Source organism: Brachyistius frenatus, unplaced genomic scaffold (assembly GCF_029030835.1).
Source record: "Brachyistius frenatus isolate BFR_SWC_R1_liver_20210118 unplaced genomic scaffold, ASM2903083v1 Contig_121, whole genome shotgun sequence".
Lineage (NCBI taxonomy): Eukaryota > Metazoa > Chordata > Actinopteri > Embiotocidae > Brachyistius > Brachyistius frenatus.
The window spans coordinates 680,911-707,714 of record NW_027210720.1 but is presented as its reverse complement, the minus strand read 5'-3'; the positions used below and the strand labels follow the sequence as shown (position 1 = coordinate 707,714).

General features: G+C 41.3%; 1 protein-coding gene across 2 annotated transcripts; it reads right to left on the bottom strand.

The window, feature by feature from the left end:
• Positions 1 to 1,910: 1,910 nt before the first annotated feature.
• On the bottom strand, positions 1,911 to 26,804 carry robo4 (roundabout, axon guidance receptor, homolog 4 (Drosophila)). Of its 2 annotated transcripts, none has more exons than XM_069713725.1 (19): positions 26,421 to 26,804; positions 20,826 to 21,152; positions 19,565 to 19,722; positions 16,994 to 17,114; positions 16,674 to 16,812; positions 16,046 to 16,173; positions 15,772 to 15,887; positions 15,459 to 15,684; positions 15,237 to 15,358; positions 14,540 to 14,711; positions 14,214 to 14,411; positions 14,049 to 14,091; positions 13,206 to 13,318; positions 11,986 to 12,309; positions 11,720 to 11,824; positions 10,740 to 10,869; positions 7,129 to 7,350; positions 6,529 to 6,881; positions 1,911 to 3,625 (listed from the first exon to the last, which is right to left on the bottom strand). In XM_069713725.1, the coding sequence occupies exons 1-19, from the start codon at positions 26,617 to 26,619 to the stop codon at positions 3,444 to 3,446; spliced, it is 3,378 nt and encodes a 1,125-aa protein (XP_069569826.1). In that variant the 5' UTR covers positions 26,620 to 26,804; the 3' UTR covers positions 1,911 to 3,443. The 2 variants fall into 2 exon arrangements, with proteins under 2 accessions (XP_069569826.1, XP_069569827.1); XM_069713726.1 differs by lacking the exon at positions 26,421 to 26,804 and adding an exon at positions 23,189 to 23,431.

Genomic DNA, 26,804 nt, shown 5'->3' with positions numbered 1-26,804 from the left:
ATGATTAACACTTTAGCATGCAACACCAGGACTAAGCACCGCTGTCAATCAGTGTGAGCGCCCCACGGCCACCTGAGCAGCTGCCTGCCTGACAGTGAGAGCGTGTTCACACCAGATACATACTGTTGAATGCAGGACACACATTTATGCGGAGTGGTGCTGCTTGTGTTAGAATGTACTTTTAAACAAGTTATTAAATCAATATGTTGTGATGCACTGTGCATACTTTTCTGCACTGTTTTAGAAAATACACATTTGACTAACTGCTTCGCCAATATTGTCACAATATCTGTTTTCTCCTTGTTTTAGATTCTATTTGTGTTCTTGTACTCTTTATGTCTCACTTCCCCGTAGCATCTTATTACAGCTGCAGCATTTCCCCTCAGATCAATACAGCTCCATTGTATTCTATAAATACAGGCGTCAATACAATAATTGGATGTAAATGAATGGCCGGGGGCTCAAACTATAACAAACTATGGATTTAAACACAATCCCATAAAACTGCGAAGTGATTTAACAAAGACAAGTTGCAGATAAATGTGATATAAAGTCTAGCCTGATGAGCAGGCTCATGTTGTTGGACAGGCAGGTATAATAAAATCCAGCTAATAATACGCTGCTTGTGTTTTCATGCCTGGTTTTAGGGTGGTAATTATCCATTTGGTAAAATAACGGACTAGACACTAGAGGAAAGGCATGCTATACATCTACATGTGTATGTGTTCGTGTGCAAGTATGGTTTCAGGCCATGTCTAATATGGGTCATTGGCTTTCTGACATGCTATATAAAGCTGGTATTTTGGCACAGACCAAAATCTGTGAAGCACAAATCCCAGAGGCCGTGTGAGCATGTTTGTGTGTGTGTGTGTGTGTGTGTAAGCTAATAAGACCAGCAGATATACAGTAGTGCTTGATTCATTACTATGTGAGTTGTGAACTGCAGTGTGTGGTCCGCTCTGTCAGGGAGAGTGAGTGAGTGTGTGAGTGTGTGTGTGTGTGTGTGTGTGTGTGTGTGTGTGTGTGTGTGTGTGTGTGTGCGCTGCTCAGTGGAGCTAGAGGCCTGATGTAGAAAACATATGGCCTTTAGTGAGACAGATGAAGGATAATCCCTTTGGAAATGTAGTACACACACACACACACACACACACACGCACGCACGCACGCACGCACGCACGCACGCACGCACGCACGCACGCACGCACGCACACACACACACACAGAAATAACCCAGTACTTGAGCTGCATATGCACACAATGTGAGTCTAACACAGTTTAATGTGTGATTTTTGTTCTAGAAAGCCAGTTTTGTTTTCGGTATTCATGTTTTAGTCTCCTTTGACCTGAAGGTCTCCACTTCATCTGACAATACCTGCAAATCAAGGAGGCTAAGAGCAGACTTTTAAAAAGTGTATTCCATATGTTTGCACAGAAACAAAGAGACTGCTACTCTTTTACAAAAAGAAAAACATAAATGACCTCTGCACCTCACATCCCTGTTTGTTTTTGTTTCAGCACCATACATACTCCACACATAAATTGTGATCATGCTGCGACTGCTCCCGTGCAGCTTACAAATTAAACAGACAGCAAAGCATTTCTTAGCTCCCGACATTCCCAGTCTGGTTTAACCCGGACAGCCCAGATACAAGACGTGGATTATTTTTGAAAAAAAAAAAAAAAGGAAACAGAGCATGTTGTGCTTTACAGCTGCATGACAAACTCTCATCCAGAACACAAAGTCATTGAGGAAATCATATTAGTTTTAGAGGAGGAGTCACAGCCTGGCCTCACAGCTTCTCCTCCTTAATATTCGTGCAACTGAGCTAAAACATCAAGTCTGAATTATGGGCACATAATCTGCTTTAAACAGGGAGAAACAACCAGGGAGTGCCGCAGAGTTAAAAAACAACAACAACAACAACACTTTTCCTGTTTCGGTCTAAACACAAACATAGATTAAGGTTTAATTATTCTCTCCAGCGGGTTTGTAATTAGAAGCCATTATCAGCTACAGCAGCATTGTTAGCCTTGATTAATCAAGCCCAACAGATGAGTTCTGAACATCACCTTCCTGCTCTGCAGCCATTAGGAACTGTAGGGGTTAATTCAAATCCAGCCACAGGCCACAGATGGACGGTCTGTAATGTAAAGACTCCTCACGTCCTCCAGCCTGGTGTCAGCTTGAAGAGAGTCCCGGGACAAACTGAACACCAGCTGCTTCAAAGTGCATATACATCCTGTTAGATGGATGTTTCAATATAGGATGTTCTCCTGATACCACTAAAGAGGCGCATTTGTCTACTATCGGTGTCACAAAAAGAAATAATTGAGCTTCAGTCATATTGAGTACAAACTGTAACAGAACAGAGGCTTTTATCTCAGTTCAGCAACTTCATTTCAGTTGATACAATGATTTTATTCCAAACTATAAAACTCTCTGTATGTGAAGTGTACAAAATATAATGCAAATTATTACAAAGTGTTAGAGTCGACTACTATTAGTGAAAAAAATCTGCAAGCAAACAAAGACTAAGCTATGCATACAGCACTGCAAATACTTCTTGAATTCTTACTAAAATTCCAATTATTTCAATATAAACCTCCAGTTAGATGCTTTAGGTTAACTTTCCCTACTGCTGCTTATGTAAACTACAGTGTAATACAAACTCTGTGAACAGGGTATATAAAGACAACAATAATCTTACAATATAAAATCATTTCCAGAACGTAATATGAATCACAGAAGAAAGTATACAGGGCAGGAAATGATTTGGAATGAGTTTAAAATTATTTAAATAATATTTGTTGAATATGTTGAATATATATATACATTTGATTGCTCTGTTTGGTAGGACTTCAGCCCAAATAAAATCCTGCAAACAAATACATGAAACCCAGAAACAGACGTGTGGTGTGAGAAAACCCCCAACTCTGGAGTTCTTCTGCCTAATGACTGCTTTCTCTCCATCTCGCATCCTGTCTTTGTGTCTTTCTGGCCTTTTCAAAACACACTGGGTGAGAACATCCCGAGGGAAGTATCTCATTATCCTCTTCCCTAATGAGAGGAAAGGATACGCAGAAGGAAAAAAAAACTTTAGCAACTTAATGGAAGTCATTTCAACGATGCAAAAACAGTAGCCGGACTGCCCTGAGGTAAAGTGGGAAAACTATTACAAACAACATGAGACACGCATCTAGTGGCAGAGGTGTCCCAAACCAAATCAATTATTATATTTATTGTAATTATATTTCAAAGCCAGAAATGCATCTATTCATAACTGGAAATCGTGAAACCCTGAATTATTCAGACCTTAAAACTGTTTCCAACACTTGTGAAAAAGTGAATCAATAACTGTATAATAACAGCGTCTCGTCTGTCCCCTCTGCCGGTCCTGTGAAGTGTTTCTGAAGCTCTTTCCGTCACCGTCCTTGCAGAGCGCCTAAGTATCAAAGGGTTTGGTGTTTCTGCCAGGCTGGTGCGCTCTGTACTGAGCCTCCATCTCTTCCAGCCAGGCCACGCTCCAGTCCCACGCAGGAACCGGCTCCAGCTCCCCGAACGAGTCGCCCTCTGCACAGAAGGACGGGTACAGGCCGCTGAGGGGGGAGGCCGGCGGAGAGAAGTCTGAACACAGGAGAGGACGACACGTCGACAAGCATTTCAATATCAAGTGGAGCGAGGGGAGTGGAGGTTTTAACACGCAGACATTTTTTTGCCTTTGGAAAAGAATAAATAAACATTTGGAGGCCTCTGAGGAAAACCTTCCACGCTGATTCTCAGGGGAAAAACACATTTAGAAGCTGCTTTGAAGCAGCTGTATGTCGCTGAAAATAAAACTATTCTAATTCGTTTAGGGCACCAAAAACAATCAAAATTCCCCCCAGCCAATTTCTGGATTCTGAAGGAACCGGCAGATTTCAAAGACCTCTGAAAATGTAGCTGTCCGGCAATAACAACTAAATATTTAAGCTGAAGCTTTGAACCTATGGAAACTCTCCAAATCAATGTGAGAGTGTGAAATAAATCTGTAACAAGCCTGTTCCTGCTGTTTTCATGTGAAGAGTTTCCACTGCTTTACCCTTCAAGCCAGGTGGGTAGTTAAGAGATCAGGGGCCGGATTCACAACTATTCTGAGGATCATCTCCTAAAATAGACTGAACATTTCTATCAAGGACTCTGAGCTAAAGAGTTATTTGGGTAAATTCTCTGAGCAACTTTAGGAAGGGACACCAACTTTCATCGTAGTGAGGACGTGTCGTGTGGTTGACCCTGCTGCTTTAAAAGGTGACACTTGACCTGATTCCTGATTCCGTGTCGGTCCTCATGTTACAGATGAAGAGTCGGAGCTTGGGGACGACCAGCTGTCAGTCAGGAGGTTAGCAAGGCTTCATGTGATTCACACTATTAAACTTTAATGTCAGCCATTATAAGAGCACATTATCCGCTACAGAGAAAACACTTTGAGGTTTTTACACTGTGCTGCTTTTTGTGTGAAAAAACTGTCGAGGCAGAAAACAGCCAAAAGTGAGAGTTTGGTAAATGGAATAAAGCGGGATGTGGCCTGCAGAGGGAAGGCAGTGACTGATGAGGTGACAAAGGGGGAGAAGATGACTCATCTGGAGGTTCAATTTGCTGAAAGGTCTTAAGTAATTGCCCGGTGCCACCAGGTATTAGACTGAATGTGTTTGTCTCTTGAAGCAGCAGAAACATGCACAACCATCCCCGAACCCAAACAGAAAACCTACTCAGACATGCGTACGCACTCACTCTTCAACTCTTCAGTGAGCGCACACACGCACACACACACACACACACACACACACACACACACACACACACACACACACACACACACACACACACACACACACACACACACACACACACACACACACACACAGTGTCAGACAGTCTGCCTCCACGGCTGCTGCAGCAGATCTTTCACAGATGAAGGGCTCCATCTAGTGGAGGACAGTAACTGACACGACAGGGTACAAACCTCCACCTGAGGATTTTATCTATGGAATAATACCACTCTAAAAGCAGTGGTTTCAAAGCTCTGCAAGACAAATCACAAGATGATTATCAGCTACCAGTTTATGGTTGTTTTTCTGATCTGCTGAATAACTGTACCTCCAATATTGTAATCAAAAAAACAAACAAACATGATTTGTTCTTCTTATAACTGATGAGGTGATGAAGAGGCAAAGGCAGACGCAGAGTACTGTAGCTTTGTTTTAAGGGTTCACAAACCAAAAAAGGGTTGGGACTCCTGTCTTCAAACATACGTCTGGTAATATTGCATATTTTTCTTATTTTTAACAAATCCTATGAAAAAACAAAAGCTATATCTTGCTCCTTTGTGCCAGTCTTCATTGGTGTGCAAAAACTATTAAAAACACAGCAGATGGTTACACTTTTGCTCGAGTTGACATATTCCTTCATTACCATGACAACACAAAGGGTAGTTTACGATGACTCAGCTAAACATGCACCATCCTGCGGCTGAACATCAAATGTGGATTCATCCGTCTGAAAATAGTCCTTTCCTTATCGGACTATTATCCTTATAAAACTCCTTTGTCAGATTATTCATTCTTACATGTGCAAGAAAACGAACTACTTCATCCTCTCTCAGCATTTTCTCGTCCTCTGCCTCTGTGGAAATGGTGTCCTTGGGCTCTGCATTATGTGTGCACGTTGTGTTTGATAGTGGTCCAGCTTCTACCGGTGCCTGGTGGCACCTGGATGTTGCATGACAGCATAGACTGCATATAAACAGCACTCCAGAAGTGAAAGCAAAATATCCCGATGGAATTAATACATCTGTTGCCAAAGAAGCTTTAAGACTTAAGAAAACAGCAAAAAATACAATGTATAAGAAATAATCAGATAATATTATGAATTATGAAAAAAATACTAGGTACAGTCATCCAGACAAAGAATTAAGATAACATTTAGGTCTGCTCTTGTAACAGTATTTCAAAGGATTCAGAGGTCACTATTAATCCCTCCTGTTTGCAGCTGGAGTCCTTCATCACCACTACATGCTCCTGAGGATGGAAACGCTGAGTGTACAAGACAAGACAAGACAGAACCTCAGCAGGCAACTGAGGCTCAGATGGTAGAGTGGGTTACCGACCCAGTTCCTCCTCAACCCCAAGTTTGCTTTTATGGAAGCTCTGTTGGTGTGTGTGTGTGTGTGTGTGTGTGTGTGTGTGTGTGTGTGTGTGTGTGTGTGTGTGTGTGTGTGTGTGTGTGTGTGTGTGTGTGTGTGTGTGTGTGTGTGTGTGTGTGTGTGTGTGTGTGTGTGTGTGTGTGTGTGTGAGAGGAAAATTACTGGTAAGGTGAAGGAGCGTTTTAGACCATTTACCATCATTGTGGCAGACGCTAAAGCTAACATGGATAACTAAAGTGAAATAACAAATCTGAGTAATAGATATTCATCTGTTCTTTATAGACTTTACTGCCATCCTCAACAGTCCCATCTGATTTCCCAGATTCAAAAGTGTTTCTCCTCTGCTTACCTGACAAAGAGGCTCCACTCATGGTCTCTGCTGCCGCAGTCAGCAGGCGGGTGAAGTTGGCGCTGTCATTAGTGTAGCAGCTGTCCACTGAGCTGATGAGACTGGTGCGGGCGCTGGCCAGGTTGCCATCCATGACTGAGCTCCAGGTGTTCCACAGCGAGCTGTCCCAGTCGCTGTAGCAGGACGAAGGTGTGCTCTGAAGGCGGGCGCTGCGTAAGCCGATCGGCGGAGGTTCAGGCTCGCTGGTGGCGGTGTCATCCTCCAGCTGAGTGGAGCGGACCGGCCCGCAGATGTAGCCCATGGTGGGGGCAATGTGGTAGGAAAGGGATGGGTGCTGCTCAGGTAGGGCACCGCTGAGAGACGGAGAGCACAGCTAGTTAACTACATACTGTGTATGTAAATGTAAGGCAAGGCAAGTTTATATATATATATATATCTATTGCACATTTCAACAACAAGGCAATTCTCGCTTCACATAAAGCCATTGAAAGCATCCAAACACAAGGCAAAAGAAAAGGATATTTAAAAAGAATTAAGAAAAAAAATGTAGTCTGATGCAGTATAAGCTAAACTAATAGGAAAACACCAGCACATGTTCACCTGCATCTCTTGGGTTTCGGACTGAGCTCCAGGTACTCCGTGGCCTCCTGTGCAGTCAGCGTGCCGTTCTGATCTTTATCCCGTGACATGCAGTATGACAGGTGGCTGTAGGACGGGCAGCTGCTGTTGTTGGTGAGTCCGGCTGGCCCCTGGTGGCCTGATGCTGGACGTACCGACTGGAGAGAGCCCATATCCACTGTTAGCTTTGTGGAACGACTGGAGCTGAGAGAAATATAAACGTTTTTGTTTTTTCTTGTCAGCTTTCTTTTAAATTTTAAGAACACAAAAGTCTGTTAAGTAAAATAAGTCAGTTAATGTTAACTTAGAATAGTGAAGACTCGATGGAGGCAAAACGACTGGCCAACAAAATCACTTTAAAGCATCTTTCATTCCAAAAACATCCAAAGATGATAACTGGCCATTTTACTGGGAGTTATATGGCAGGCTATTTCTTCATCACTGCTTCAAGCCAAGACATATTCAAACTATCAAAGGTAGGTTTTGTAGAGATATTTATTGTGTTAATAAATTAACTTTAGAGGTGCTGGTAGGTGGCTTGAACAAACATAAGAGTGATATTGTGATATCTCTGCCTGAGAGCAAATAGGCATAATTCCCAAAATGTTAAACTATTACATTGAATGGCTCACACCAAAGAAAATACAAAAAAATATAAAATATGTCTTAAAAAAAATAGAAATCAAACCTTGTTACAGCTTTGAAGCTAAATAATCTGAAATGTATTAACTATCAGATAACACATTTTATGGAAAGGACAAAAACGTTATTGAATATTTTGGCTCTCCATAATATTTACTATAGTTCACTGATGCCATCAACACCCTTTCTACTCCTTTAATTTTAATTTCCTTTCTTTTCTGTTTGATAAATAGTGATTATGACATGCTTTTGGACTGATATGGTCATACTATGAGATGGGGCTTTTTTTGTCAAATTAAATAAAAGAGGAAAAAAAAACCCTATTATTTCGCTAGAAATGATAAAAAGTAAGAAAATATAATAATAATAATAATAATAATAATAATACTGCACCTGACAGGTAACATGCTAACAATTAAAGAGTTAATTAACTTCAAAAGCATTCGTTTATTTGTAGAACTATGTATCAGTTGCACTCCCTGGATTAGTTCAATTGTTAAGTGCATTACCACCAGCCGGGGTGATGAAACCTACTTAGTAAATGTTCAAATCACTCAGGTAGATACAGAGATCACTACAACCAGATTATACTGATGACTTCTAACATCACTGGTTAATATTCTAAACTCTTCCAAATCAAACCACTCATCTGTCTTGGGATAGATGGACTTCCTTGACACTTTCTCTTAGAAAATGTGTGCACGTGGGTCTGAGAACTACCAGGCGTTCAGGTCAACTTTCTGCAGTGAAAATGTGCATTTTTCTGTGTTTAAAACAGAGACAAGCTTTACATCCTTTGTTTTTAACTGTGATATGAAGGTCAGCAAATAGGATTCAATAGGTTTTTCCCGTTGGGTGTTTCCACTAAAGCGGACACGTCTTGGGCCTCAACAGGACAGAAACACACAGAGGAAGGAAGTTTAGGTCATCACTGACCCTTAATGCAAGACTGTAACAAAAGAGGATGCTAAGCAGGAAAGCCTTCCTTTTGAAACAAAGATAATGGATGGATGTATAGATAATGGATGAAAACATCCATCCATTATCTATAGCTGCTTTATCCTGAACAGGGTCACGGGGGGCGGAGCCTATCCCAGCTCACTTTGGGTGAAGGCAGGGTTCACCTGGACAGATCGCCAGTCCATCACAGGGCCAACACACAGAGACAGATGGAAACAAAGACCATTCACACTTGTACATTTGTAGAATCACCAATTAACTTGAGGTGCATGTTTTTTGGATGGCAGGAGGAAGCCGGAGTACCAGAGAGAACCCACGCAGGCACACGGAGAACATGCAAACTCACCACAGAAAGGCCCGGATTTGAACCCAGAACCTTTTCGCTGTGAGGCGACAACGCTAACCACTGCACCACTGTGACAAAGTATTCAGTCATTTTAATATCAAAAGAAACAAACAGGTCAATAGTGCAGCAGAGCTAAACTCAGCTGCACTGGAATGAACGTGAGGGCTGAAACACCGCACAGGAGTGTGAGTGTGTGAACAGACATTAGATGCTACTGCAGTGGTTATAATCCAAAGAGACAGGATCCTCCACAACAGCTCTGAGAGGATGTCAGGCTCTTTCTCTTTGAAAATTAGCTCCTTGTTGAAATTTCCAGCTGTTTTATGATCTGACTGCAGAAGTTTGTGGTAAAAAAACCTTCACTCTGACAGAACTGAGGAATGAATCAGAAAACTCTGGTTGTGGTTCTCTCATCTGGGAAATGATAACTTTGTTGGTTTCCCATTTATCATTTCATGATTATCAGAGAGTGAACAATGTGTCACCCACTTGTGGGTTGATATCAAGGCTCAGCTCAATGAATGTATGTGCAGTTTGAAAAGCCAGTTGTACAGTTTCTTTTATAATGCTATGAGAGGTTACTTTGGTGGGCCTAATTTTAAAACTGCAGATAGGGAGTAACAATATTGTCAAACTCATAAAAATGTTAAATGTTAAAATGCGTTTTACAAATTCAGATTTCCATTTTTTTTTTAAATTTTTTTTTTTTTATTATAAAGCAGGTCTAGGTGCTACGTAAATACTGAGAAGGTTTCCACGGAGAAATGGACTAAGCCATTTTCAGAAACTATGTCATTAGCACATTCTTAAGTTTGTGATGTCATAAACTCAAGCTCATGTCCGCCCTCAGCACGGCCCACCGTCCAACCTTTTATGTGGAAGAAAACACTGAGCAGTCATTCAGTTGTCTGAAGACTGAAGAAAACCTGTGGTTGGCCTGACTGTGTCTCAATCAGAGAAGAGTCAGTCAATCAAAAGATTGATATCAATGCTCCTTAAAGACACAGAAACAAAACAACCTGTTCTTCCAGCCCATTCTTATTCCCAGGACATCAAATACTGATGTTTTATTACAGCCGTTGGCATAAGAGAGAGACACACAAGGTGCACTTTGGTGTCTAAGACAGACATGTATGCCCGAGGTACCTTATGTGTTATGCACCATAACAATGTGGCTTCAAAAAAGTCCTGTGGCGAAATACAAAGGGGGGTATGTGCGTGGAGGAAGGAGGTCGGGGTTGTTGGCTTTGATAAACCGTCAATATTTGACACCCTGGGAATGAATGAGAACGTGTTGGTTCTTGATGGAGATCCAAAGAGAAGCAACAGGAAAAGTAAAACTGCTGATACTTAAAACCATGCAAATATCTTCTAAAGATATCAAGACGGCTAATAAAACACTGGAAAAGTGTAAAATATGGGACCTTTAACTACTGTGCTGCTGTATATAACAGGTAACTTGGAATAACTTGGAATAACATGTAACATTGTTGTATGTAAAGTCCAACTTAGTTACTTTCACAGCTATGACAGTTTCATCACCGACACTGTAAATATGATTAATTTGACATCTGTATTCTTCCTTTACACTGGCGGCTAGCAGCTGTCTCCCCCAGTCAGTCGGAGCTGTGTGCTCTTAGCTTACCCTTCGTCTGACGAGAAGCTGTGTGTGTCTGTGGTGTCCTCTGGGGGCATCGGTGGTGGGGGAGGCAGCATGTCCACTAGGTGGAGTGATGCAGAGTAATGCAGCACACGGGGACACTCTGGATGTCCACCTGGACACACAAGTTAATAATAAATGAGTCATAGTAGCTAATTGTAACTGCACACTCATAATTATTATTCCATGTTCTGGCTCAACCTTGAAGATAATCACCAGACATGTTTAAAAATGTAAAACAAACTGTACTTCGAGTAATAACTTGTCTGATATGGAAGAACCAGAGGTAATTTAAATCCTTAAAATATTTCTTCTCACTGGACAAAAGTCCCATAATAAGTATTTAATTTTCTAAAGTTTACCTGCTGAAAGCTTGGAGCGATAGGAGTGCCATAATAAAGAATAAATCTGAAAAAGAATGTGGACACATAAAGGGGAATAAATAAATTAATGAAAAAAAAAATAATACGTTTCCACATTTATTTCCTTATTCTTTTACAGATTTATTCTGTATTGTGGCACTCGTATCGATCTATAGGAAACAAGATGTTTCATACTTCACTGTAAAATCCATTCTTAGTGTACGTACAGCAAATTTCCACATCGTATTTGTGCAAGTTAAGTTGGACCACGATCGGCTTCCAAAACTATCTGTGATGCCACAAATCATTTTGGTAGGCCCGTCCAATAAAATCAGATTCACACTGAGCAAAGACCAACTTTCCCCCTCCAGCATATGGAAGTAAAAACAGCCTTCTACTTTTAAACTCTGCACTTACATCATCCACACAGTGAAGCTCAGACGTTCAACAGTGAGAACGTGAAGAAACAACTATTTTTGAGTGGAAGGGGCCTTAAAGAACCATTTCAAATTGCAGGATTAAAATGAAGTGTGAGGTGAGCGATTTACATGTTTCTCTCACAGGTACGTGGACAACAGTGACAAAGCAAAGGTTTTGGCGTACCGTGCCGACCTGCAGGTACGTGACTGAGTCTCTGTTTGTAGATACTGGATGGACCGACCTGGTTCCTGGTCGACAGTACGGGGACACTGTTCACCGCATGCAACTCTGGGGGGGAAACAAATGAGCTAGTCTAGTGTTGATAGACACATTATCCAATATTCTACATTCATAATGTAAAACATCCCAAACAAGGTGGACCGCGGGTCGAAACAAAGCTGGATGACTTTGTTTGAAGGAAAATAAACATCACGTTCACCACTGTTCACCTTGCTTGCCGTGCTTCTCCCATGATTCCCTCAGCACACCCATCTTGGGCTGCGGTCGGATGGCCTGTTTCCACGGCAGCGCCTCCCGGCTGCTGAGGGGCGAGGACTTGGAGGCCGGCTGGGTAAATATCTGGATGGTCTCGGCTCCTTGCTGATGGGGCAAACCGTGAGGCCTTTTAGGGCAACGCCCCGGACTGTTGAAGGTCTTCAGACCGTCGCCCATCAGGTCCACATAAAACGTGCCGTAGACACCGCAGCTGTCAGTCACGATGGGGACAGCTGAGTCCAGGCAGCTGTTGTCCTTCCTGGATGGGACTGGGAGACCTGATGAGACACAGAGTATTAAACACAGATAGTCTGGAGGATGCCGCGGGTCATCCTTGGTAATCAGGTTTGATATCCGTATCTGTAAGTACAAGAAACTTCATCAGAAAATATAAAACACTGAATAAACTGTCTCTATCAAGGCCGATTCACACCTGTAGTTTAGTTCACTGGATGTGGACCAAGGAGAAAGAAAAATGTTGTGTTTTCTTGCCTTTTACTTCTGATCCATTTTATATTCATGGTGAAGTTTTTTACAAAAGAACCAAGAACTGTAAACATGTCCTGGGATGGATTTCAGCGCCATATTGTTTTATTCACAATAATATTGATTTTTCAATATGACTAAAAGGCTATATTCAGACTTGTTGACTTGCTGATAATAACATCATACTGTTGCGCAGCGTCGCAGTATGATGTATATTACTTATTAAACAGGCAGGGCAGAAAGTGGCTCCACAGTGGAGGAGTTTCTTCCTAAAGGGGTCTGACTTCAGTAGTGTGGTGGTGGTTTGATTACAAAAGACCAAACATACAACAAACCACAGTAATATGTTGTATCTACATATGTATATGTATGTATGTATGTATGTATGTCTGTATGTATAATGTAAAAAGTATATTTTGCTTGAATATTTGAAGGCAAACCGTGACATTGTCACTGACATTAAACTATAACACTTAATGTTAATGAAAACAAAGAAAGAATGAAACAACTGTAAGATGCAATATTAACAGGAGGATAGTTGAAAAGTTGCGTAGAAATGGACACAAAATCTGCATGACAATCAAACCTGATCCTCACCTACAGCCTTGCAGCTGGATAGACCTGCTTAAAGTCAAATAAGTCTGAAACTCATCACTCTGTCACTCCTCATCTGTGTGCTTTTACTCACGGGTGCTCCTGGTCCCTGGATGTTTCTGGCCTTGGGCCCACAAGTCCTGGTACTTCTGGTTGAAGGCGGGTCTCCAGCCTCCGGAGATCCAAGGTGAATCTGGAGCTACCATCCTGTGGAGGAGGCAACAAATATCACTTTAAGGAAAATAAAGACAAAATGAACTGAAAGGTGAAACCTAATTGGAATATCTGGGATGTTTATAATGTTTTTGTATTATCTTTGATGAAAATACTAATGAGTTTGATTATCTACAAGTACCAGTCTTTACTTTAAGTCACTTAAAATGTCTCCGATAAGATGACTTTGTAAATAAGACACATGGTGAGTGTAATCAGGGATTAAAGAAACCTGGTTGACCATGTTGATTTCTCTGCCATGGACTGTATTTGGGTAATCAGGTTTCTAGCTGGCTTTTAGCTGTGAGTGGAATAAAGTCAGCAGACAGAGAAGGAGCATGAATATTATTACAATATAAAGTAGGTCTAAATACTGTGACCGTCAGTGAAATACTTTCTACATGTGTTTTTTGTATTTTGTTATGAGGGAAGGCTTCCCTCTGTCCGTCTGCTCTCCTCTTACAGCAGAGTCAGCTGCTTGAAACTGACACATCAAATTAAACTCAGAAGTTTCTTTCATCTGTAGTTAAAAAGAGAAAGCCAAGCCTTCAAAATAAGTTCACGTAATTAACATCTACTATATGTCACAGTGGTTTCAGGGGATCTCAGGTTGGCAGGAGCCCAAGACACTCACTATTTTTACATTTCAGCTTTAGTGAATTTGATTCATTCTCATGACTTCAGTGTCATCCATCATAGTACATACAAGTTCTTTACATGTTACCTGTGTTTTATAATGAGATCTTCATTGGCAAGTCTGCGCAAACCTTCAGAAAAAAATAAAACGTCAACAAAATATTATGGAACAGCTGTTTTTAAGTCCTTCAGAGAATTTTTAATACAGAACACTTTTTAATGTGATGAACATTTCTGCTGTCTGCAGACACACCTTTAGCTTTGCCATGTCCCGGTATTAGGTGGCCCGTCCTGCTGTGGCATTTGAAAAGGTAGACAGCTGCAACCATCAGAATACACCACAGGAGGGCGCCGGTGATGCCGATGAACACCGGGTCCTGGAGCAGGGCCAGGACCTCAGACAGATCCACCCTTTGGCTGTCTAACTCAAGGCTGTTGCTTAACTGTGGGTCTGAGCAGCAAATCAGAAGCAGATGTCAGTTAGAAGGTGTCTGTGTTCATGTGGTTGCAGCACACATCGCATCTCATCTGTCCACAGCTCTCATAAAGAAATGAACAGCTCATAGCCAATTTGCTCACTGATGACAAATGCATGAGGGTCACTCAGCAGGCCCACTCCAGCTCCATTCACTGCTGCTATGGCGATCCAGTATCGTGTCCCCGGTTTGATGGTCGAGATATCCAGGTTGTGTTGGCCACTATCCACCGTCCAGTTTTGGTACTCCTGCGCCTCAGACTCCACACACCACACCTGGAGAAACAGTTCTGGATCATTCAGAGAGAAAGGGTCACGGATTCCTTTTTAAATAGGCTACAAAAATGATTCTTATTTTGGAGCATTTATACCAGGGCTATATAAAATACTGGATTCTGATTGAGTGGAAGCTGTGGATTCATTTGTAGTGTCTGGACAGTTTAACTGTAGACCTGTGATGTTTACCTCTAAATAAATGTGCCGGTGTTAAACTGTAGATAAAGACAGAAGCAGCGGTGCCTCAGCTAAAGACAGAGCTCTGGTCAAAATCAAACAAAAAGATCAGTAGATATTCAGGAAGAATGGTACAAACATTATAATAACATCAAAGTTTGCATCCTCCATGAGTTTAATGGATGACGTGGGAGCAGAGAACAGGTCTCCCATGACATGTTTAATTTTCCTTGTATTATCCTGTATGTATTGTCATGAACTATGTTTTTCATGATGGTTTACGAACCAACAGTTATTTCCACTCTGCTCAGGAGGTGATACGACACCGACCTGTGGTGCTGTGATTACCTGGTATCCCTGTATGATACCATTGTGGGTTTCATGAGGAGGAGCCTCCCAGCTCAAACTGATGGTGTTATTCTGCTCATGGCTCACTGTTATGGACACGGCCAGCGGAGAGGCACTGGGCACTGTGTAAAGAGAGTTTACTGTTAGCTCCTCAACAAGTTTATTAAAGCACGTAAGTACCAGAAAGTAAAAGAAAAGATCTGAAATCCCGTCATGTCTCACCTGTCTCGGGGACTCGGAGGTGCCGGGTGTTGCTCTCCCTCCCGTACAAGCTGCTGCCATAGGGACGAACTTTGAACTCATATTTGTAGCCTCTCTTTAAAGGGCCCACCTGAGCCTGGAAGCCGGGCGGCGTCACCTTCTTTTCTGCCCAATCCGAGTTTGCAGGCAGCAGAGAGCGATAGAGAACCTCGAAGCCGTCGAGGTGATGTGGCTCCATCGGGAGAGACTGGAGCCGGTGAGAAAACACACGATGGGTCACACACCTGATGTGCTCCTGTTCTCTCTGAAACACTCTGAAACAGCGCACCCATACCTTCCACTGTACGAGGGACATGTTCGACCCGGGGCCCGTGATGCTGACGTTCTCCAGAACCACTCGCAGGGCTGACAGCTCCTTGTGGAGGTCTTTCTGTTTGGTGCTGGCAGCCTCTGCAAACACACACGGTTTATTCATTTTTACTTTACATTATTTTAAAGCATAGACACACTACTTACAGAGCATTCTGATATAAATGTCACCTTTTATTACGTTTGTTGTTAAGTTATTCTTAATGCTACACACATTTTTCATTTGGACAAACTCTCACCTTCAACTATGAGCTGTGCACTGGCGGAGATCAAGCCCACGTCATTGACTGCAGTGCAGGTGTATTTCCCAGCATCCTCGTCTGTCACATAATGGATCTGGAGAGTCTGGTCTGGGTTTACAAGATACCTACTCACACATATAGAGCATATTATTTCAACTTTACCATCACACTGCTCTCTAATAAATACAAATATATATATATATATATATACACTGTTATACTGTGTATATATATATATATATATTTAGCAAACATTCTAACCGGTTTCATTTGCAACCCTGAATATCAGGAAAGTAATAGTGGCGAGGAAACGTATTGTCAGCTTAGAGACAAGCTATGATTTTGGATTTCCATGTTCAAACTAATACTTGGAGGTAGCCTGCAGCTGGTTAAATCGGACTCATTGAAGGCAAACTTTGAGTAAATTGTAGTCTTGCTACTTTTCAATATTTGCAACACTCTTAAGTTGCATGTCGAACCACAGAAAGCTGAAGACAAATCTTTTGTTTCCAGTTTCTTACAAAAAAGGAAAAGAAGTTAGCTTCTATAATCTGTATGTTACAGCAAACTAAAAGCAAACATGTTTTTCATAAATCAGTGTTGACCAGCTGCACTCATAAAGTACCTGCCGTTGGGTAGCGGCCCCTGCTCCCTGCTCCAGACCAGAGCAGGTGGAGGGTCACCTTTAGCTCGGCAGTAGAACTGGGCAGACTCTCCCGTCCTCACTGACACATTTTCTGGCTTCAGCACCAACGCAGGCTTGGCTGCAGTAGAAGAGAAGAGAAGAGAAGAGAAACTCAGCCCTGTCTTTGCTGTATAACACCTGGAAGTCGTTCTGTTTGGAGGAGGATCGTGTTGTAAGGGGCTGATAAAGAAACTCCAGCGTTGCATTGAACATTCGTTGTGTTAAAGAAGTGACACGATGTTTGTAGGATGTGGTCTCACCCAGCACAGAGAGCCGAGCCGCCCTGCTCTCTCTCACCCCCACAGTGTTGCTGGCCACACATACGTAAGCACCGGAGTGGTTCTTCTCTGCAGGAGCGACGATAAGCTTCCCACTCAGAACCTGCAGCACAAACACCATGCAGACACAGGACCCACAGTTTAATGACAAGTATATCAGAAGTATATACATATACTAAGAGTATGGTTTTATGCATTTAGTGTAATGTGAGATTTATGAACAGGTACCATATCTAATTTGTTTCAAATCAAGTTTTCCTCTATTGTGACACTTACAATATGAAATATATACATGTAGTGAATCATGGTCTGATGTCACATCAGTTATCTTCCTGCCTTCTGATTTTCAATGTCCTTTTTTCATGTCACTAAACTTGGGACACTTTGTCTCAAGACAATATCAACAGTTATGAGCCAAAATGTGAATTATGCAAGAGACAGTGAATTCAGTTTAACTATCTTTGATTTAGATTGTATTCATATCTCCAGGGTGGTATAAATGTGTTACGTGTTACATAATAACTATCAAAGTACAACAGTAAATGATTCAATAAAGATAGGAGCGGAAGTTTTGTAGTTTTTCTATCCCTAATGGGATTTTATAGTATTTTTCATCACTCACCCTAATTTGATTCAATGTTTCTAAATTGTGAAACAGAAATATTTACTTATTGGGTTGTCTTTCAAACAACACCAGCAAGCTATAGAACAGCTAACAATTAGCTGCCTCACTTTCAAGTGTTGGAGTAGACGGCGCCCCAGTGGAGGGGAACGACAAGAGCACTGTGAAAGACATGGCACCCATTTATACTGTGGAAGTGCCTGAGTTTACTAGGATGCTGAAACCAATTCTGATCTGTCTTTGTTTTGTTGTTCTATCACTGTTTTATACTGTTCTGTTTCTTTAGTACAATTATTGTTCTGTTTTTTTTTCTTGTTAAGTATTAAGGGTAACCACCGTGAAGGAATTTCTTATACATTGGCACATTTTACCTTAAAGATTAGATTTTGGGGTCAAGATCACTGTCACCTTACAATGATCAATTCTTTTGTACGTGATGTCTCGGGGACGCCCGGAGGGAATCTTTGGCACAAATGTTCACCACGGCCAAGAGATGACCTTGGTGGTCAAAGGTCAAGGTCACTGTGACCTCACATCTCTCCTACTCGCCTATTATTTAAACATCTTGAACAGCGATTACATTCAAGTGTTAGAATTTATAACTTTCTTGGCAAAGCATCTGATCAAATATAAGGATTTGTTCAAAACGTTCACTACATATATGTGACTGGACAGACATCGATGTAAACCGCAACCGGACTGGTTGGTGGAGACGGAACCATGAGACGGTAATCCTCGTTGATATTACTTTTGATTTGGGTGCTGACTAAAATAACTGAATTGATTATTGATGAATTGTTTTGTTTTGTGTTATTGGTTTTTAATTTGGTAGCGTTTGCCTTTGTGTGACCCATTTAAAAAGGGTCTGTTAAGCCAGTATATATGTCCCCTTTTGCAAGTGTTAGTTGAGTATGGATCATTTTATTGTGGACCAATAAACGTAAGAAAGCCTGTCGGACAATCATATTCAGTTTTTCTAAGGTGTCAGGAGATGAACTTGTTTGAGCTCTTTTACGTGGGTGGATCAATAAGTTCTGAGACTGCTCCTGTTGTGCACAAACTGTGTGCAGCACCGTGATGTACACGGCAGGAGGAAGCCATAACCCTGAAGAGTAACTGTTGCAAATGTTGTCGCTAGATCGAAATCAGCGCACGAAGTACCCACTAGTACGGACGCACTGGGATTACTCTGCAGACATTACAGGAGGGCACACATCAAATGTCGTGTCAATCTCTGGAATCGGCAACGAAGACCGTTAAACTGCTTCAGGAGGCCCACGGAGCAGAAGCAATGAGCCCGGACAGTTTCGTGTTTCTGAGGGGCAGAACGTCACTGTCCAGAACCGCATCAGGTCAGGTGGGCAACCGGGTGGGTTTTTGACAGTCACGGGGTTGTGCGCCGTGAATTCCTCCCACAGGGTCAGACTGTCAACACCGAGATCTACTGTGATGTTCTGAACCGTCTCATGGAAAACATTCAGATAAATACCTGAACTGTGGTGCGATTGCAGTCGGGTTTTTGCCCACAATAAAACATGTGTTGCTCCCAACCCCCCCGACGCACTGGATTTGTCTCCTTGCTACTTTTTCTATTCCCAAATAATTTGTCCCAAACTTAGAGTTGTGCTCTCTGCTCAAGTTTCAGGTGCGCAAAACATCACAGACGCACCTGAACCACTGCTCACAAAGCCATGTGTAACTCAGGTGATGATTTAGATCAATTAGTGACTTACTGTAACCAACTTACTTACTTACTCATTAACTAACTTACTCATTCGGGTTTATACCTTCCTCCTGCTCCGTGCATTTCACGGTGCTGCGCACAGTTCGAGCCCAACAGGAGCAGTCTCCGAACTTATTGATCAACCAGATGAGTCCAGAACTTTTGATGCTTATTCTGTAAACATTTTGTTTTTCTTTTTGCGGCTTACAGTGTAGTGATGATCAGCGGTTTTGATGGGCAGGCCATCCTTCTTCCAGATCACATTAGGTTCGGGGTGTCCCGTGGGGGGGGTGCAGTTTAATACCGCTACCTCCCCCTCTGCCACCTCCACATCACTGGGCTGCACACTGAACTCCTCCCGCAACACTGCAACAACACAGAGTCAGGGTTCAACTCAGTGGGAACACAGGTTCAAGGTCCTGTCATAAACACAGTGAACTGTCTGTGGACAAACAGTTCTATGTAGGCGTCTGTCCAACCATCAACTGTGCTGAAGTAAAACAAAAAGAATCAACTTGAAATTTCACACGAACAAATATTCAGCCACAGAACCCCCAGTTGTCTTTAATTTGTCTCATTTACATGTGAGAAAGACATGCATGGCTGTTTTGTAAAGTTAAAGTACAACTTATGAATCTGCAGTTTACACCCTCTTTATGTGCCAAAAGCATTGATTTGAACTTCCCTACATGGTGTTCTTGTCCAGTGCAGCTTAAGTCTGTGTGTCCTGTAAAGACTTTAAAACAAGACAAAAGGTGAAGTGCTCACTACCACAGATGTGAACAGTTTTTTGAACAAAATTTAAGAGAAATAAACCTTTCGTGTGCCTATGAGAAGTCTTTGATCTTTTACTTCAACTCGTGAAAAATGGGAGCAAAAACAAAAGTTTTGCATTTATCTTTTTGTTGAGTGGAATAAAACGTTATTGATTCCCGTGTTGGAAATTCAGCAATCACAGCAGTAAAGTTAAGTTCTGTGTGTGTCCTGTTTCGGATGATGTTGCCGGGTTTTGGGAGTTACATGAACATTGTAACAGTTCATTGCAGAGCAGTTGGCTTGCTTCTAAGAGTATGTTTTAAAAAAAAAACTCGATCATATCTATGCTGCTCAGATCAAGGACTGCACCGTTCAGTGAAGTGAGTTTGTTTCTGATGAGCTCTGGGATGGATGACGATTAGAAGGGAACCTTTCTGGTGGAAGACTATAGAGAATAATACAGAGACTGTTTCATTTGTTGCGTAATTTAAGACTTTATGCAGATGTCTGACACAGTTTTTACTTTAGCATCATTAGTTTGGTGTCTTATGAGTCTGTGTGGGCTGGGCATGACATCATGTTTTAATAGTGCTTAGTATTAACTGGTAAGATGAGCTTCATCAGAGCTGGCTGTTGATGTCACCAGTTTGTTTTTAAGTCTTTCGGTGAAAAACCCTGCAGCAGTATTACACCCACACATGCCTCAGTCTCACCTGCGATGTACAGCGACGCATTGCGGCTGGTAGCCTTTCCTGCGCTGTTCCTGGCCACACAGGTGTAGATGCCCTCATGCGACTGACCTCTCTTGCCCCCTCCCACACTGAGGAAGAAGAGGCTCCCTTCTGTCAGAACCAAGGCCTGCAAGTGGCCATCTCCCCTCTTCGTCTCCAGGGGCTGACCGTTGTGCATCCACTCGATGGTTGGCGTCGGGCTGCCGTCCGCGCGGCAGGAGAGGGAGGCCGGGTTGCCAGGTCTCACCACCACATCAGACGGCTGGTGGACAATACGGGGCGGCGTCTCCTCTGAGCGAACTTTGGAACCTGACAAAGACAGAGACATGTCGTAGAATGTAAAGACGATCCAAATTTGTATTTGGTGGCAGAAGAAGTGATATCTGCATGGCACGAAAGGAAAATGAAGATGTTCCACAACTACCACGCAGGCAGTGTGTCCCAGACCTCAGCAACACACTGGATGCTGCAGTTCTATTTAATCAGACGTAGCACAAGAAACCGTTTCATTAATTCAGTGAGCTGCTGCAAAGAGAAAATGTATCCCTCAGATAAGCTTTGATTCTGTTTGTTTTCATACACTGCTGTGAGTGCACAAAGCCCTACGTATTGTATTGCATATGTTTGACTACATAATATTAGGCCTGTATAGTACTGTAGTATATCTTTTATTTATTCATTTTCTGTGTAGAAGAGCCACACCCAAACAACGACCCTGAGCACGATGCATCAACACGTCGGAGTTCAGTTAACTGGCAACAGAACACCCACAACAAACAAATTGAAGCCCTGTTATCAACAAACAATGCCTGTTTGCAGCCATCTGCGGTGGAATGCCATTGTTTGAACTTCCCATGGAGCTGGATGACCACAATGGAGGAAACGGGGAGACTGTGATCAGCTTCCTGACAGGAGAGGAAGCTGGAGGGTCTCAGGAACATCAACTCCCCCAAAAGCAGACTGGAACTCCCCCCTCAACAGCAACAGCACAAAGGACTCTCCTCAAGAGAAGGTTCACATTGACTTTGGTCACTCCTTTTGCAAAGAAAATTTCAAAATAAAATGATGATGCTCTCACATTGGCATCTTAGGGTAAGAACCTTTGGGAGAACTAGTCCTGTCCTTGCTGCTTCCTGTATCATTCATACTGTTAATGTTTGTTAAGTCTTAAACTCCATGCTGCGTTGGTAATTTAGAACAGAAAGAGCTTTCCTCACAAAACACCTCCAAAAGTCAGACAAGCAAAATGTTAAAAATCAAAAGTCTGGAAATATTCATGAATTGCCTTCACCTGAGAAATGTATTATTTCACTTTTGAACTAAATATAATACTAAGTTGACTAAATATGTTTAGCTAGTTTAACTGATCAGGGACAATGGACAAACAGACGTGTACCTCTTGAGCGGTTCATTTGTTTACTATAGCCGGAAATGCCTTCAAATCTCAGCTAACAATAGCCCGTTTCATTGCCACTGTGTCCGTTCAGATTCAAAGTAAAGACAGGATGCAGCCAAAACATCAGCAAGTCAAGGTTGAAATATTCTCTGCAACTGGAAAGGTTTTACCCTCAGGAGGAAGGTTGTGCTGAGGATGAACCTCAACCTTCAGACCTCATGGAAACAAGAACAATACACAAACAACTGTATTCATTAAAACGTGTGAAGAAACACGGTTCCAGATAAATACCTCTGCCAAGTTGGCAAGCACCATGTGTCCCTGAGCAAGACACAGAGACTGTGTGACTGACAGACAATTCATTGGCAACATATCTGAAAGCTGTTAGGTTCATCTTTAATACCCCAAAATTCACTGTTTACTGATTTCTAAAGAATATTTTCCGGCTTTCAGTTTTTTACAGAGTATCTGTAGATTCTGGACTGTTGGTCAGACAAAACAATCTACCAGCCATTTTCAGATTGGGCCTAAGAAAAATGTCTCTTTACTTTTACCAGTTATTTGGACAAATCAAACCTTTAAAAAAAAAAAAAATAAATAAAATCAAATTTCCTCCCACTGTGTGTTTAAATTATGACATTGCCACTGTTTTAGTTTTTATATCACGTCGAATATTTACGACCTGCTACAATTCCAAAAAGTGAAAGTAAACCTGTGAATGTGGGTAAATTACCCCTGAAGGTTTCAGTTAATGATCCATAAGGAGTCCTCAAAATCCCTTACAGCTGTAGAACAGAATGAACACGGAACATTTAATGTCTTTCTCTTGAGGAATATAAAATGAACACATGTTTGGCAGGCCAGTAAAACACCTTTTCACAGTTTGTTGTTCACAGTTTGTTTGAGCTAAATGAGTGATAATTTAACAGGTCGAACACAGACTACTTACCTGACAGAAGAACTCCAACCACCGATACAAATATGCTCCTAAAAACACTTCTGTTCATCATCAACAGCATCAAAATGAACATTCACCCGCTGGCTTCGAGAAATATTCTAAAGTAACTATTTACATAGCCGAACGCGTTTTTACCTCATTTAACAAATGTCTAGATTCCATGTGGAAATAAGTTTGAAGCTACAACAACATTTTTTGTTTTAATTCAGGGGCCAGCTTTACTTGAAAACTGCCGCTCCATAATGAAGCTGACAGCCACACGCTCCTGCGACAGACCCACTAAAGGCGAGGACGCGCTGCGACATTTCACTTCCTGTCAGTTTTCAAAATAAAAGCCATTTAGACAAACCTGACAACCGCTCAAGATAAGGTTTACAATATAAATCAAAACACTTCATTTCAACTTGGTATTCTAAATGGGGTTTTTTTTTTACATTTACATTTCACCTTTTATTCCGGAAAGGTAATTTATTTTGTTTTATTTTAATTGTTTCCAAAAAAAAAAAAAAAAAAAAAAAAGGTCTCATCTTTTTAATTTGGAGCTTTGATCGTGAGCTTCCGGCACTGTTTTAACTTCCTTTACCAAACTTGACATAATTTCTAAAGGGCTGTCATAACTCGTTGTGGGTGGGACATTAAATCACTTCCACAAAATGTGAAATGCAGAAATTCCTCATAACAGTTCAGACTATTAGTGCAGAAAGCTTCATCTTTGTCTATCCATCCTTAGATCTTTTATAAATGTAATGAAATGTTACTGAAGATTAAATGACAGCAGGGAAGGTTTAAGCAACTCTTTAGGCCTCAAAGGGAAAAGGTGGAAAAGTGTAAAATTAATCAATAACATAACACTGGCATTGTTTCACTTGCAATACATGTTTTACAAGTTACATGCATAGATGTGCCTTTAAAAAGTTACCTGTATGGGTAATTGCAGAACGTCCTGCTATGATATGCCACAGCAGAATCATCCAGTTTAAAATATTGTTTTTAGGTTAGGTTAGGTTAGGTAGGTTAGGTAGGTTAGGTAGTTACTTTATTAATCCCCGAGGGGACATTTTTTCGCTACAGCAGCATACAGGAAGCAATAGATAATAATAGAATAATAGAAAGCAATAAAATAGCAGTAAAAATATAAAATATAAAATGCACAGTATATACAGTACAGTATATATATATATATACATATATATATATACAAACAACCAAGAACACAGACAACAGTGTTATTGTTGTGTGATGGATTTTTAGTGTAATCAAAGTAAATACAGAGCTGAGGTAGATGTACTTATTTTTACTGTCCTAATACTGCTTGCGGCAGCAGCTCTGTCACCGCTGCTAAGAGGCAGGAAGTCCAGACTGCATGTTTGTTCAACAATAGGAGGAAATCGTGCATCTATCACTCATTATGTCCACAATAATTCAACTGTTAGTGAGCAGCCTGTCTTATGGGGTTCTGTTTGAGGGTTCATATTTCATAGATGAAAGACCTGGCTTATGACAGTATGACTTAAAGAAAGAAGTTTGGTTGAAACCTTTAAATACAAATATGATGATACAAATTCTACATTATTTACTTTCATGATTATAAAAGGTGATGGATTTTAGCTCGGGAGAAAAACCAACACTCCATCCAAGTGTCTGCGGTGAGGGTGAACCAGAAATAAGTGAACTGCCACTAGTTCATTCCCTCTAATGGCACACATAAATAAAGTATTGTGTGGTGAACTGTTCATTGTGAGGCTCAGAAAGGCCCGGGGCTAAGTGATGGATGTTTATATTGATCCAACAACTTGGGCTTGATGGCCTCGGCATCGGCCAGCTTTCAGTCCGCAACAAAAGCTTTAGAGAGGATGAAGGATGAGTCCCCCACTAAAACACAACCCATGGGAATGGTGCTGGGCCGAGATGTGCCGAGGGAAGGGACCTCTTTCAGGCTGCAGACTGAAAGGTCAGGAGAAGTATTGGAAATGGGAAGAAGAGGGCGGGATGGAGTAAGAATAAGGAAGAATACGGCAGCTATAGTGAGGAATGTGATAAAAAGTGACTTCAGAGTAAATTCTAAGTGTAATTCAAGGGAGTTTTGTTAAGGAATTAACAATCACTGTCAACATGAATGACTGCTTTAAACTAGTTTGAACAAAAATGTGTTGTCCTTTCATTTCTAGTGACTGATGAAATAACTGAAGACTGAAATCGACAACAAGATGTTTACATGAATGATCGCAGACATTCTGCAGCTACATTTTGATTACATTTTCCCAATTCCAATTAAATTGTTAAAATATTTGAAAAATATATATTGTATAGAATAGTTGTTTTCATTTTTCACACAGTTAGAGCATGTTTATGATTCTCCACTTTGAGCTGATGGTTTCCACGTGGCATTAAAAGGACATCTATACATTTGGAATACTGTGAAAGATTTTACAAAACACATGTTTCTTAAAGACAATTTAACTCTGATGTAAAATTCATGTTTGGCCTGTTTAACAGCTCAAAAACACACCTCTCATTGTTGTTGTTTTTCACCTTGATACTTCAGAACGTTTTCAGATGATATAAGAATTGCTAGTAAACATAATTTAGAATTGATGACGTGTTTCAGAAATCTGCTACATAAAATTAAATAGTAGCTTTGTTTGGGGATTTAGAGATAACAGATTAAACATACATACATTTAATTTCTATCTGTCTGTGATGATTGACAGTCTAACGAGATTTTAATAACATATAGAATTATAGGTTAGTTTAAGTGATTCTTGCTAATATTTTAAAGCAAATATACAGTATAAAATACGGTCCAATATTTTGGCAAAAAAAAAAAGGAATACACTTAAACATTTACATCAATTTATTTTGTGTAACAATGTCTCATGATCATCACGCTATTTTGTCATTTTCATTCAATGCACAAGATCAGTTTGTGTCAAAGGTTTCTACTTTATTACTTTTGCACATTTTAAGTTCAAATATATTTAAACATTATAAAGTAGAAAGTAAAGTTGGTCACTGTCAACAAAACAGAAGACCTTGTTTTATTAATATTATAAAGTCCTTTCATACTTGGTCAAATTACTGGAATTAGTGAGTGAAACGCATTAAAAGTCTGCCTATTCTGTTGTCACCTTCCATCACACCTACATGCACAGGCCCTGCATGAAGAGCATCAGCTGTCCTGCAGCAGGTTGCAGCACGTCAGCAGTGTGAGATGAGGGCTCACCTTTTCTGCGGTGTGGCCTGCTCCTGTGAGACGTGTGTTGGTGTCCCGCGGTGTGACGAACACGCTCCTTGACCCGGCTCTTTGACCTCTTGTCCAACCCGGGCTCTGTTGGAAAGATGTCTTGACACTTGCACCGTTGGGAGTATTCTGCACAGGTGCAGAACCAGGACACCCAGAGGAGCCACGCACTGACCCGCATCTTCACTCCACAAGTCAACGTTTCCTGGATGCCAGACCCCAACCTCTACTGCAGCTCTGCTGTCCCACCCATACCCTCACACAGGATGCTGTGGTGCTCCACAAACATTCAACATGTGACCTGTCCTCACCACTTGTTGTTTAGAGATTGGTTTAACACTATGCTTTCTTCATATTCCTTTGCTG

Coding starts and splice junctions, on each gene's coding strand:
- robo4 (XM_069713725.1), bottom strand. CDS start 26,619: ATGCGGGTCAGTGCGTGGCTCCTCTGGGTGTCCTGGTTCTGCACCTGT. Junction 16,174..16,673: donor GGGCCGCTACCCAACGGCAG/GTACTTTATGAG, acceptor ATGTGTGAGTAG/GTATCTTGTAAACCCAGACC. Junction 3,626..6,528: donor GAGTGGAGCCTCTTTGTCAG/GTAAGCAGAGGA, acceptor TCCTGTGTTCAG/ACTTCTCTCCGCCGGCCTCC.